Source organism: Coccinella septempunctata, chromosome 5, assembly GCF_907165205.1.
Source record: "Coccinella septempunctata chromosome 5, icCocSept1.1, whole genome shotgun sequence".
In the NCBI taxonomy this organism is placed as follows: Eukaryota; Metazoa; Arthropoda; class Insecta; order Coleoptera; family Coccinellidae; genus Coccinella; species Coccinella septempunctata.
Window position 1 is genome coordinate 34,921,884 of NC_058193.1, and position 15,281 is coordinate 34,937,164.

The 15,281-nt window shown below is 38.2% G+C and overlaps 1 protein-coding gene across 3 annotated transcripts in view; it reads left to right on the forward strand.

Moving 5' to 3' along the window:
• Positions 1-15,281, forward strand: part of LOC123314448 (trafficking kinesin-binding protein milt) — a 57,802-nt gene that overhangs the window by 25,020 nt on the left and 17,501 nt on the right. For all 3 annotated transcript variants that reach the window (XM_044899743.1, XM_044899744.1, XM_044899742.1), the window contains one exon: positions 13,078-13,182. Coding sequence is in view for 1 of the 3 variants with exons in the window: in XM_044899742.1 (XP_044755677.1) it covers positions 13,078-13,182 (105 nt within the window). In the remaining 2 variants the exon portion in view is untranslated. The remainder of the gene's footprint in view (positions 1-13,077; positions 13,183-15,281) is intronic.

Genomic DNA, 15,281 nt, shown 5'->3' on the forward strand with positions numbered 1-15,281 from the left:
AGGTTTTCGAACACGCTGAATCTACTGCGAGCAATTTCGAAAGCGTATCTCCCTTCGTTTAGATTTTCATCTTGGAAATGGCATTTTTCAAAAAATTGCTAATTTCACTTGAGAATTCCTCAAGACCGAACAGTTGCGCCGAGATGGATGAAATTCTCAGATTTATCACTGGAAGAGTTACTCTTTCAGAACATGTATCACGTTCAGATCTACGATGATTTTCTTGGAAGATAAATTACTCGCAAGTTGACATTCGAAAAATTCCCAAAAAGTTGGGTGCAGTATTTTTTTCGATCTGGAATTTTGCTTCACTTCATGACCTTCGATAAAATCTATATTATTCATTACACCAGCACGTAATGAAGAATGCGATGAAACGATAACGACCGATTATATCGACACATTTTCCCATACATCCAATTGAAAAGATGACAAAACAATTGCCCAATGCCCCAGACACGCAACGAGCTACCAAAGCATCTTCGCGATGTGAAAATTGCGAATTTTTTCCCACAGGACTTCCCTTTTTGCCCGCGTTGCACCCATACAATCGCCACCAGAGAAGTTTGCCCGCATTTCTCGATAACCTCTCGCGGTTCATTACTTTCGCACCCTACTGAACTCCTTCAAGAGGAGTCGATGAACCGACGAAGGATTACTCCGGTGGGTTAATCTCTGTGGGACGTGGTGGCGTGGCGTAATAGGTCTGATTAGTGGAATCATCGCTCCTGATTGCAGCATCACTTATCATTCCTGACGATTTACATCCGTTGAAACATTAATTGATCGTTCTCACGTGCCCGTGAGAAAAAAATCGATTCGAATGTGGTTGTTTTGGACTTCTGAACCAATCTTTTATCTTATAAGGATAGAATTTATGTTGCTCAAGGATAGTTGTGCGTGAAACACCAGATACATCGGATTTTTCTAGTACTGAAAGTCAGATCTTTTGCTACATGACCTAAGGCAGCCACGTCCCCCGCTTCGTCTCTTCCACGCACCCTCTTTTCGTTTCGTACTGAATCAGTGGCGTTTTCAGGATGTCGTTCGTTAAACGAAGCCACAGTTCGCGCATAGTATTTCTTCTTCACCTTGTTAATTCTACCACAAATACCGAGCACGAGACTTTCCGCATTTCATTAGCCACCGTAATGACCGACGACTTTCCTCGAATCAACCCGTCGTGAAGTACCACCACAGCGGGCAAATGAGGTGCCATTACATCATCTTCATTAGGAGTAATTCCCATTCCATCATCGCTCGTCTAGCGTTTGATCGATCGCTTTGCATTTGACGTGACATATTCGAACTTTTTCCTATGCCAGTCCATCCGGTATCAGGTACTACCGACCAACAGCAGCGGGTTCAGTTGAATAAGTACCAATTTGACGTTTCTTCAGGCATTAAAAGCCTTATATCGAATGGCCGAGCTAGAATATTTATCGGTTTTTGTTGTCGATTTCGAAACCTCCACGAGTTCGTTGAACGTTGAGTATTGTACACGGTGGGCCTTAGTAGAAGCTCGTTAGTGGGCAATTGTTTTGGGATTGCCAGCAAAAACGGGGACTAACAGCCTTGAATTAGGTGAAACGGAAGAAGCTGTTTACATTCGAAATACGAAATGGCTCAGTTTAACTAGAAAAATAGGATTTGGAGTACCCCAGGGCTCAGCATTGGGTCCGTTACTTTTCACAGCGTAAACCGCGGTGCAGATCTAATCATGAAACATTTCTGCTGCAGAGCATACAGGGATGTTGGAATCGGTTGTTTCTCTTCCTTAATTTTCATAGAAAAGATCCTATGCACAAAATACTTGAGCATACTTAGTTCAATTCTGCCTATTACATAGTTGAACTATCAGCCAACAAACTTTACTCTCTAGTTTAACAGAATTGATCTATTGATGATATCACAGGGAAACAACAATTCAAACTTACAATGAGAGATATTCAACGCTAACAATGCAAGAAAATTTTTGTTGCCACATCGAACGTCATTTGAGGGAAACGGTATATGGGAAACAAAACTGGTACTTTCTTATTTTAAGAATGCAAATTTAGATCTTCAATATCGATAAGATGTCCTAATGTGAATCTCTTTTGTTTCAGGTGAGTGCCTCCGTTTGACAATGTTTACCCGGTATCGTGAGTACACTTTCACCCTTCTTCTTTCCCGATGTACCTATAAGTATACAGATTCGAATCTGAAGACGTTATGCAACTCGAAATATGAATGAGGATTCATTGGAGAACAAAAAGTGATTAAAAAGCAAGGAACAATTGAATATTATCTTATTTGTTTTCATTTGGAGGAATGATTTTCGACGAAGGCGTTCGCATCTATCACTGAATTGAATGACACCGGGCTTTTGTTCTTTGCCTTTTTTTTATTTTAGTCCAAAAAAATTATTCATTTAGATATGTCGACGCGGGTCATTTAATTGACTAATTCGAGGTCGTAGATCACGAATATGCAATTAGATTTTTTGTAGGATCAGTATTTTGGGAAATAAATGGCTTTTAGGGGAAAATTTTGAAAAAATTGGTAAACTTTGAGGAGCTGCAGCAGCCAGAAAAAAGGGACTGCACTTATGCTAATTTTTTTGGTGATAGATTTATCTTTTGAAAATGAAAAAAAAATACATTTCATTGATTTACCGCGAACAGTTTAGATTTCATGATTTTTTCCGCGAAGGTCCAAAACCTCGAATTTTCCATCGACCATAATGTGAAAAATAAATTTTTTAAAAAATATCTGTTTGCATATTCGTGTTCTACGCCCTCGAATTAGTGGACAGTATATATTTGGTTCAGATCGGAGACTAAAAATTTTTTTCAAAAAATCGCAATTTTTCCATGCATATTATGTATGGAAAAATTTGAAAAATTTTCGATGTCTCCGATTTCCACCAAAATTGGAGTATTTACTGAATCGGGGTCGTAGATGACGAATATGCAAACAGAATTTCGATGAAAAGATTAGTTTTCGAGTTATGGTCGATGGAAAATCGGAAATTTTGGACCTTCGCTGAAAAAATCATAAAATCTCAACTGTTCGCGGTAGATTAATGAAAGTTGGTATTTTCTGTTCTCAAAGGATAGATCTATCACCAAAAAAATCAGTATAAGTCCAGTGTTTTTTTTCTGGTAGCTACAGCTTCTCAAAGTTGACCAATTTTTTCGAAATTTTCCACTTAACGTGATTTATTTCCCGAAGTACTGATCCTAGGAAAAATCTTATTGCATATTCGTAATCTACGACCTCGAATTGGTCGAAAAAATGACCCGGATTGATATAGCTTCGGCCCTTCGGATGACTGCAGTATCAGTTATCAGAAAAATGTTGTAGTATGCCCTGATCGAAGTAGTACCTCGGATCCAGAACCATCTTAAGGACGATTTGTCGCCTACATTTCGAATCACTTTAAAGCCCGTCCAAGCGAAGAGCATGACCCCGAGATGCCGATGGAATCTAGAAGGTGCTACTCTTTCTCATTCCTTGACTAGTACTCTTGCACTAACCACTCGGTGCGGTTCAATATCTGGTACTTTGCGTTTCGATTTGATTCCGAATCGTCCTTCACGTAATTTCGAAAGACGCGACCTTGTGCTGACAGTTGGGCCACTGGTCAAGTTGGTGGAAGGGTGATTTTTGGTGGGTACCCCATACCATGGATAATTTTCGGTTGGAGCAGTGTTAAGATGTAAGAAAGTAACTGATAGGTACAAGAAAACGTTTTGGACTTTTGTAGCTTAAAAGTTGATTGCTCTCTTTGCCGATCTACCTCTGCAGTTGTTTATTTCGTTATTTGATTACCCTGAAAATTCGTTTCATGGGTAAAGGAGCTAGATGCGTGTATACTTCATTCACTTTTATTTTAGCACTCAGTTGGCCATGGAAATTTGACATATTTCACTCTGTGTAGTACGAAAATGTGGGGTTATGGCGCTTGTCAAAACATTTTTGGGTTTTAAATCAACGCTATGTTGCCCGTTCTACGTAAATGTTTCTGCTATTACGTATTTTATCACAATGTCGAATCTCTTCGGAAAATATATGTCGAACCTAATTTAAGTTTATACAGACTGATTGAAGGCATACCAAATCCAGTTATTTGCATGGAAAATACAAGAAATCAGTATAATATCATAATATGCACTAGCTTGAGGAGAGTTAATGTTCGTTATCTTCTTTGGCTAAAGTTTGATTACGTTACATCGGTTGTAGATTTCAAAATTTTAACCCGAAGATGAAATGCATATGATGCAGTGGTTGGGAATGGGCCATCTCTCGAAGGAATTAACAGATAATTACAAGAATGTTAAATTATTCAACAAAAATAATCTTGCATCAATATGAGTAAAAGGAATTAAAGGAACTTTCAAGTCAAGATGAACTTCACCTTTGAACAAAAATTTCACATGAATAAACAATTAACAGGACAACTGGCGCGTATTTGTGTTAGGTATTTATTGGTACCTTAAGATATTTACAATGTATAGGACGAGTCAAATGAAAAATAGAATAATTCAATTATTCTACGATGACATTAATCGAAAATCCTGTAGCAAACTTTTCGCATTGATTCACTCAAGTATAAAATACTCAAATGCCATCACTTTTTTGGGTCTCCCAATAGAAGGAAATTCTTTGTCATACTCTTCATTCACAATCTTTCTGATTGCGGAAATATTCAGCTGAAATATAAGTCGTGTAGATTCAGATGAAACATTAAATGAATTCTCTTACATTGAATATGTTCGCTACCGTCTGACGTATTGTGGATTTTAGAATATCAGGGTGTAACTACATATTTGAATGAGCGGGCCTGAATTCTAAATAGCACTTCCTGAAACACTGTCTCTTTTTTCAATCACTTTCGGCATTTTCGTGATAAAAATTGATATAAGTTGTGGCAACGGCGTTATGACATTAACGACATTTCATGAGTGCCAACCTTACACGGTTCTAGTTACAAAAACTTGTGAAAATTATTTCATGTCCAACCGACTGCTAAAATAAATTTGAATGGAGTATAGTTGGCAATTTGATTTACAGCCAAAGCTTTGCAAAAGGTTGGTTTCGAGCGATGTTCTCAGTGACTCTACATATTCTCTATAATTTTCTGCTTGCAACGTTGAACTTGATTTAAGGGCTCACTAGTACCGTGATTCAAAGAAGGTCCTTTTAAATGATTGTAACATCGCAGTGGGCGTCAGTTTTGAAATTCTATGATACCTGAGTAATTATTCAAAGCCAACTGCTACGTATACAATCATTTATAAAGCCCCGTATGCTTTTACTATTTAATCTAGCGTCACCTTGACATTGTCTTGAAGCTAACGTGCACATTGACAACAAGTTGCGAAGAATAGATCGTGATGAAAATAGACTTCATGTGCGTTACATAAGGACTGTTAAGTGATTCCGCATAATGAACAGCGCTTAAGTACCAATTTTTTTGTCCATTAGGAACGTCGTAATTGTTCGTTTACTTTTCGTGGTTAATAGCTATAATTATGTAGGATGTGTTCGACCAGATCATAGGTTGCTCAGGTGGAATTTGAGGCTCGAGTGACAGAGCTATCAGTTTATCGAGTTTCTTTTCGATCATTATCGCAAAGATTCCAAGTATCTCTCGAAATTTTCATTCACAACTTCCGCCCATTGTTTACAAACAGTCCGTTCCGAAATTAACGAGTCGTATTTGTCAGATTCAGCCGTTATCTACTGATTTACCGATGTCCCAAAGTTTGACACACCCCGAAAGATAGACGGATCTTTTCGTGCCAGTTTTTTTGGGTCACGTGAATGGACTCCCGATTATAATTAGAATAGTTGCGCAAACAGTGGCTGAAATAATGTATAGGGAGATGAGATCAGGGCCGCAAAGGAAATAGAGATGACCTGGCAAGACCGAAATTTTGACCGGGTCAGTTATATATCGATCGGGTGGTCAACTAATGGTCCTGTCCAGTTGGATAGGTTGAAAATGGTCTTTTGGTTTTAGCCCGGAAGTGGATTATAGGATACTTCGAAAATAGACATGTGAAGACGTCCCGCTTTCGACTTGACAGATGTCGGTTTTCTAAAGAGACATCCATAATGGAGACGGAAATAAAAATAGTGGCAACAATTTTTTTTTTTTTAGTTGTCATCGTTAAACTGCCACGGGCGCATCGAAATAATGTTCGGTCTGATGGAGAATACTATAAGTTAGGCTTTAAAATATTGGAAAAAAAAGATTTCTCATGTGTGACTATCTAGGGCGTATTGTGGACTAGAATTAAATTACTTATCATTCGGATTCATTGATTGGATAGTGGAAATTTGAGGATCGAATAGAAATGGGGGATAATCTTGGTGAGTAGGTTTATAATCTTGGGTGGAAGTTGTTTTGCAATAACGCCCAGGCGTAAACTTAGTTCAAGTTAGTGAAATCATAGTTTTTCGGCCCGTCCATTGATTCAGATAAAGAAAGACCGAGAAGTAGACGCCCAAGATCTACCACTCCTGAACAAGATCGGTTTCTGACTGTGTTTACCCGAAGACAGCCTTAAGGTACTTGTCGAATTATGCAAGAGCGTATTTTGAATTCTTCAGGTGTTTTGTTTTCGATTGAAACAGTTCGACGTAGACTTCGTAAGCCTTCATTCTCGACGACTTTTCTGAAGGATTCCACTTAAACAAAATTATATACCATCTCGATTGTAATAGCCCAATGAGCAAGTAGAATGAAACGATCAATGGTGGTTTATATTGTTCAATGATAAGTCGAGATGTGGATTTAGCTTCTGATCAGGATTTTCCACCAGATAACGACATCCTAACCTAACTCATCATTTAATTTTCTTCCCCTGGCGTTTCGGAATAGGGAATACTCCTTCTGACAAAAATGGTGTATTTTTTATGAAATACATATCTTCGAAACGTCACATTTTTAAAAAACTATTTCAACCGTTTCTCAAAAAAATTTAAGTATTTAAAAGTGAAAAATAAAAATGGTTATTTAAAATTTAAAGCGTTTTGTGTCAATTGCTCAAGCTGGCAACGTCGACTGAAATATGCGTTGATAATAAAGGACAACAAATACATTATCTTGATGAGACAAAGATGGCTGACTATGAAGTCTGCGACGAACGAGGAATGTCGTAAAATTGGGGATTTTTATGGCCGGTTGTGAGTACGCGCCTTATGATGGCTGTAAATAAACAGCTGTTATTTTATAAACAAGCTGATCGGACATTGTTCTTTTTATTTTCTAGTAGGCGCTGTTGCCAAATCGTAAACTTGAAGCAAAGCGATTGGAATTTTAAAACCCCATATTTGAAGATTGATTTTGAATAGTTTCCGTGGTGAATTTGAAAAATTCACGAATGAAACTCATAATTATTCAGTTTGAACTTTCATAAGCAGTGATAACCCCAGTTCTGAGGGGTCACTTGACGATTTTAAACTCGTGACCGACGTTGGTACGCAATCGAATAACCGCTACCTGATTCCGAATAGAAAATCACCTGTACAATGGCAGGATAATTTACGATTCCCGATCGTATAACACGAAATAACGGAATTCGAAAATAATAGAAACTTCGAATTTGTATGGCTCGCTCGGTATAATGATGATGATGGTATCGTGAAAGGCGTCGAAATTATAATGAACGTATTTTACTTGCGTCTTGGCATTCTTCCGGTGAAAATGCAACGATTCATTGATACCGCCTTATTCGGTTTTTACCGAGAAGATATCCGAGATCGTTGATAAAAAATGTGCGTGTTTATCGAGTCGCTCTGTCCATACAAGGCTGGCGATTTTCAATCCGACCATCGACTGCTGGAAGTGAAATTCGCGTTCGAAAATATTACGAAATGCTTCGATGTTTATTGTGGATTCGTCCATTGATTCGATGGTTATTAACTGGTCGCTACGATGTCTATCGGAACTCCTTTGGGAAGAAGACAACCATATACTCCATTCACATTTATTTTAGCAGTCGGTTGGCCATGAAATAATTTTCTCAAGTTTTTGTAACTAGAACGGAGTAAGGTTGGCACTCATGAAATGTCGTTAATGTCATTACGCCGTTGCCACAACTAATATCAATTTTTATTACGAAAATGCCGAAAGTGATTGAAAAAAAGAGACAGGGTTTCAAGAAGTGCTATTTAGAATTCAGGTCCGCTCATTCAAATAGTTATACCCTGATATTCTAAAATCCACAATACGTCAGACGGTAGCGAACATATTCAATGTGAGAGAATTTATATAATGTTTCATCTGAATCTTAACAACTTACATTTCAGCTGAATATTTCCACAATCAGAAATATTGTGAATGAAGAGGACGACAAAGAATTTCCTTCTATTGGGAGACCCAAAAAAGTGGTGGCATTTGACAATTTTGTTTGAGTGAATTAATGCGAAAAGTTTACTATGTACAGGATTTTCGATTGATGTCATCGTAGAATAAGTTCCCGAAAATTGATTTTTCTATTTTTCATTTGACTTGTCCTATACATAGTAAATGTCTCAAGTTACCAATAAATACCTAATTATTATTATTATATCAATGTATTAAGATGATCAGACACAAATACGCGCCAGTTGTCATGTTTTGTTTATTTATGTGAAATTTTTGTCCAAAGGTGAAGTTCATCTTGACTTGAAACTTCCTTTAATTCCTTCTACTTATATTGATGCAAGATGATTTTTGTTGAATAATTTAACATTCTTGTAATTATCTGTTATTTCCTTCGAGAGATGCCCATTCCCAACCACTGCATAATATGCATTTCATCTTCGGGTTAATATTTTTGAAATCTACAATTGATGTAACATATTAAAACTTTAGCCAAAGAAGATAACGAACATTAACTCTCCTCAAGCTAGTGCATATTATAATAATATACTGATTTCTTGTATTTTCCATGCAAATTACTGGATTTGGTATCCCGTCAATCAGTCTGTATAAACTTCAATTATGTTCGTCACAAATTTTCCGAAGAGATTCGACATTTTGATAAAATACGTAATTACAGAAACTTTTACGTAGAACACGGGCAACATATCGTTGATTTGAAACCCAAAAATGTTTTGACAAGCTTCATAACCCCGCATTTCCAGAGTGAAATGTGTCAAATTTTCATGGCCAACCGAGTGCTAAAATAAAAGTGAATGGAGTATAGTTGAAACGAATGACAGGCGGTGACATTTACGCCATTTTTTCAATATGGCCGAAACATATCAACCCTTCAGAAAAAATTAGCTGTATTTTCGTGTTGCGAACCTCAAGCATCAACAAGTGTTATTTTGCCGATATAATCCCTGCACATACCTGTCTTCTTCTGCCTTCATTCAAACTACAAAACGAGATTTGTGCCAGATCTTATCGGGCCTTCACGCTGCAGGTCCAAAATAAACGCCATTCTCGAATGAACAGTCATCGAGATCCTTTTGGCAGGCGTCTTGGGACTTAAGGTGGATACTATGGTTCGCCACAGATCGTAGTCGGTTGTTCTATTTCTGTGGCGCGGCGCCATTTCACCGCGTACCGAGTTCCGATTCCAAAAATAACGAAAAAGGAAAAAACCTGAAGAATCTCGCCCGGTTGTGCGTGCAGTGCATGTAGTTCATTGTCAGGCCGTACGAAAAAGGTTGAATTTCCGTTTATTTTTCGTAATAATCGTGGGAGCAGAAGGGTAAGGGGAATCTAGTACGGTTTCTGCTTGAACATGTGTGTTATTGTTGATTTGGCATTTGCAACATTGATAACCATACATAGGATTATTGTGCTTCGTTAATCGCAACATAAGTTGAATTAACTGTTTCGTTTTTGTTGAATTTAGCTGCTATAAAAGTAAATACTCCACACAGGAATCAATTCAGTTTTCATAGCTTTTACCTGATAAGGTAGTCAGTGATGGAGCAGCAATTTACTTGACCTTGAAGTAACATCTCGCGAAGATGATCGACTAGGCCGAAGGACCATTTTTTTATTGGAGAATCCAATATTTGTTGTAACTCATTTATGGGGGATCAGTTGCTTCAGCCAAGGAAGCCCCTTGGCTTGTCTGTCAAGGCATCATGTAGCCAACATTGCTGAAGTCTCCTGCAAATGAAAAAAGCTAGAAATTATTTCTCGCCTATCAGATCCTTCCATTTCACGAGGCCCAGATCAGATTCTTCTACTTGAGAACGCTCAGAGCAGACCAGGACCGTTTCATTCTGATAGCAGTACGACTGATTGACAGCCCAACTTTGACAGCCGGTGTACAGGGTGTCCCAAATTGCTTGATTACTTCTAGACTAGATTGGTAGGACTTCTCCTGCTGGCACTTCGAGTCTTCTGTTCTGGGCGTCTGCTGAGCCAGTAGAATTATAAAGTCAGGAAAGCAACGTCTTTGAAACCTCTGCACTTCATCGTTATCGTCGGCGGACAAATTACCTCGATGAATCATACGGGTAAGATCGGTATACTCATCGCGGTCGCTGTTAATCATGTCGTCGAAATTATCATATCAGAATAAGCATCTTACGAACAATGTGGAAAGCTTCCATAGCCCGTTGGAGCTTGAGAATCTATCTTTCATTGCGCGAGATTAACGGTCCATTTGAGAAAAAGGTAGTGCGTCTTTTCGACTTGCAAATTTTTATTCTAGTTTTTTTCTCATCAGTATTGTGTGAGGCGAGGACTCTATGATACGTGCACGTGTGGAATAACGAGATTCGATATACAGGGTGGGACGAAAGTGGCGTTCACTTCTCGGTCGAACTTAACTTTCAACGTAGTTGAATTCTGTGGACAATCTAATTGAATTTTACGGAGCCGGGCCTGGATTCCAGGTTTTTTTCTATAGCAGTCGATGAGGATGTGCAGATTATACATTCTCACCAAAAATGAATAAAATATACTGGGTGGTTCTTTCGGTGCCTAAGGACAAACAGATTAAAATAGCCTGTTATCCTGTATCTTCTAGAATAGACATTATAATTATTCTTTTGATACAGAGCATTACAATTTTTAACATAAAACAGAGATTATAGCATGTGTATGAGATAAAGTTTAAGCAGAGGTTAGCGTAAACGGGGTACCATACAAATTGGTGTATGATACAAGAGCTTAGGGAAAAACCTCAGTAAAAACACCCTTGCTCCACGTAAGTGAAGTGTATTGAAATTGTTCACGAAATAAGCTGAAATATTCCATATTGAAGGGCATCTCGCACTGCAAATTCTTTTTCCAACAAAAAGAAAAAAATCCACAAAGTCTTCTCCAAGATACCAGAAACTTTCATCTGAAATAGAGAGAAAAAAAAAGCAGAAAAAGGTAAAATAAGAAAATTAGATTCGACATGTCAGACTGACCTAAAATTGACAACCCAATTCAAAAAAGATTGGGAAACTGCACGTATAGCTCTAAAACCATCCTGGAATTTATAAATCGGGCAATGATTAACCATATGATTTATGGTTTCTTCTGGTTCTCTGCATTCACAACTAGGGCTTTCAACTGAATTCCAACTGAGAAGCATACTATTGCAACGTCCGCGACCTGTTCTTATACGATTCAGAATACACCATATTTTCCTGGGAAGATCAAAACCAGGAACTCTATTCGAGGGATCAGTAACTAATTCTTTGTTGAAAATAGTGCACCTATTCCATTCAGACTGATAAAGGTCTTTGTCCCTTATATTCGAATTAGGAAAAGAGTTGGACCATAAAGGTTCACGCGACTTCAGTCTTGGAATCGTATTTTCTGGAATATAGGATAGAATGGGAAACGAGTCGGCATAGGATTGGAATTTATTCCAGGAATTCATAACCGCAGTCTGCCTACTAATATGAGGCGGTAAAATGTTTGAAAGAACTGGTAACCATTCAATAGGTGAAGATCTAATAGTTCCAGTTATGGTTCTCATGGAAAGATTCAGCTGTGCATCAATTTTTTGCACATGAGCACTATCAACCCAAACGGGGCAACAATATTCAGCAGCCGAAAAAACCAAAACTAGGGCTGCCGTTCGAAGAGTGGCTGCATCAGCACCCCATGAAGTACCAGCTAGTTTATGTAGGATATTATTCCTAGTTTTTAACTTTAGACGCAGATTTTCCGAACGGGCTTTGAAATTCAGCAAGGAATCCAGCTTAACTCCTAGATATTTCGGATTGATAGTGCCTATAACCATACATTGTTTGTAACGGTCTGGGTGTCTCTTCTAACAGTTTATATATGTACTGGGTATCCCAAATTGCTTGGTTTTGGTTGCTCTTGGTACTCGAATGTTGAAAAGGTTGAGAAGAGTCCTATGCTCGATCAAAATTCGGTTATATCTTCAAGAAAAATGAAGATATCGAGAAACGGTTTCCACTAATGGACTTTTCACGAAAATCGAGCCCAGGACTCATCTCAAAGTTTTCATCCATCTAGTCTAGAAGTACCAGAAACATCCAGAATCAAGCAATTTGGGATACCACCCTTATATTCAACTGTGAAACATCCAGCGAGTAAATTTTACACTGATCGAATGTCATGAGACTTTTCTCCCGTTTATGATTTCCCGGTCACGTTTATCATCGTCATAAGACACGGATGCACCTATAGACGTGGGAGATTTCTCATCGAGTAACTGCGATACTGTGTGCCTGCGGTAAAATTGCGTGGATATGAAACTTCGCGTTTTATTAGCCGTTTATTGCTTAGTGTGTGACGGTGCATTTCCGACGAGCGTTGATGTTTTTTTCTTCGTTGCTGAACGTTTACACGGTCTTATCGAAGAGGAATTTGCAAGGGTACGTGAGGGTGCTAAAAAAAAGGTTTGGAACGATCTATATTGTAAACAACCTAAAATATGCCTGGTATTTGGTATCGAAATTAATCTCTAGTTTTCTACAAAGGGTGGCGAGGGTGATTTATTGTTGTACAGCCTCGCGAACCATAGAAGAAAGAGTTTCGAAGAAGGTCACATGTTCGACGACATAGAGATATCTTTGCGATCAGATGTTTTCTATTATTATTAACCGACGTTGACAACTCAGACGGTGAGGATGAACTGACAGAACGACGTTTTGTTTCAGAGTTGTGCAGTCGGGACGCCCTACCGGAAGTCGAGATCATCAGTCTCCTGGAGGAACAAATTCCGAAGTATAAATTGAGAGCGGATACGATAACAAAGTTTGGCGGTGAGTATTCATATGTTTAGTGGTGTTGCGATCTTTCTCAAGCTTCATGAATGCGAATTTGGCACTCTATACTCTTCGTGAATTTTATGCGCATCTCCCACTTCTGCTGGAAGGATATATTTCGATGATCGAAACATTCATGTGGATAAATACTGAGGAGAAAGATGATAGTCGAATGGAGCCGAATCTGGTGAATTAGGGGGGTGTTCTAGTGATTCAAATCCTAAATCACGAATTTTTTGCATGTCAACATAAGATTTGTGTGCAGGGGTCTTGTCCTGCGAAAACAAACCACCTTTGGATAGCTTTCCGCGTCTTTTCTCTTTAATTTTTTCCCGTAGAGTGGTCAGTAATGTCGAATAGTAATCTCCGGTTATTGTTCTACACTTATTCAAAAAAATCAATCATGATTACTCCATGGCAATCCCAAAAAACTGAAGCAAAAACTTTTCCAGCAGATTTTTGGACACGAAACTTCTTAGGTCTTGGAGAACCAGAAAGTCGCCATTCCATCGATTGTTGCTTTGTTTCTCGATCATAGAAATGTACCCAAGTCTCATCCATAGTAACAATTCGGTTTAAGAAGTCTACATCGTTTTCAAATCGAGCACAGATCGAACGCGATGCTTCTACCCTTGCACGCTTTTGGTCAACATTCAAACATTTGAGGATCCATTGTGCAGCAATTTTTCTCGTGTCCAAATTGACGTGAACTATATGATGAACGCGTTCGTATGAAATATTCAGTACTTCAGATATCCGTTTTAGCCCAATTCGACGATCTGATAAAATCATGTCATGAACAGCATCGATATTTTCGGGGACTGACACAGAAACTGGCCTTCCAGATCGGTCATTATCTTCAATGGAAAATTTACCTCTTTTGAAGCTTGCAGTCCAATTTTTTACGGTCGCATACGAATGACATTGATCACCAAAAGTGTATTAAGCATATCTACGTAAATCTGCTTACTTCTTAACCCTTTTAAATACAGGAACTTGATTATGGCTCGATACTCTTCGATTTTCACAATTTCGGTGGACATCTTCTTTCTTTTAATTTTTTGCGTTACTCTGGTTTCATTTTTGACCTCAAACTTCACACTGACACTTCTAATTAGTTATTGTTATGGTAACGCAATATTTTTTTATGCATGGAACTGGTCTAGGCTAACTAGATATCAATACATCCTCGTATTTGCATCAGATCCTTGTTCTTTGAAGTAGAGGTAGCGAAAATTACTGCTCCACAAAAATTTCGAGAAATTTGGTGACCGTTTTCAAAGTGTGAAAAGTTCTTATATCTTACACATTTTCATCATAATAATCTTCATCGCACCTGATCTATCCGTTCAGTAACTTAATATTTCCTATAATTTTGAAGTAGTCCAGATAGTTGTATTTGAAGATGGGAACTCGACCTGTATATCATTTTGGAGCATTGGTATTGAAGTTTTGATGCAGCTTGGGTAGGAAATAGCCTATGATACACTTGTATAAGTGCCTTTAAAGCCTTTGGAACGTTGAATGAACTTTTAAGGCTCATATACATATCTGTATCTTAATATTCTGTTTAATCAGATTTCCCTTTGAAAATAGTAAAATAGTATCGTACTTCTTCACTTCCAGTTGTTCTTCTGAATTCTGTACTACTTTCCATGAGCACAAGGTTAACTTCTAGAATGATTTCTTCTTCAACAGTCAATCAGCCATATCTATGACGGTTGTTACAATTGACTCCTCCAGCTAACCTACCTATTGTGATCTGCACGCATCTTTCGCTGTCAAATAAGGCCGAAAAACGACCTTGTTGAGCATTACTAATGATGATAGTCGGTTTTGTTATTTCCTTCGCATTTCCTTCAACGAGACAACATTAATAACTATTATTCCAAGTCGCACACGACCACACACACCGGTAGAAAATGAAGTGGGAAGTACCTAATCATTATCTTTACCATGCGATAACAATTTTTACGATCTACCGTGTTTAAAGCTCAAAATAGCGGAGACAAAGCGTCGTTTTTATCGAGGAAATGATAATTCGATTTACGACGCTGGAGCAAGTTGCCGAGAGTAGCAGGTGAACGTTTCATGAT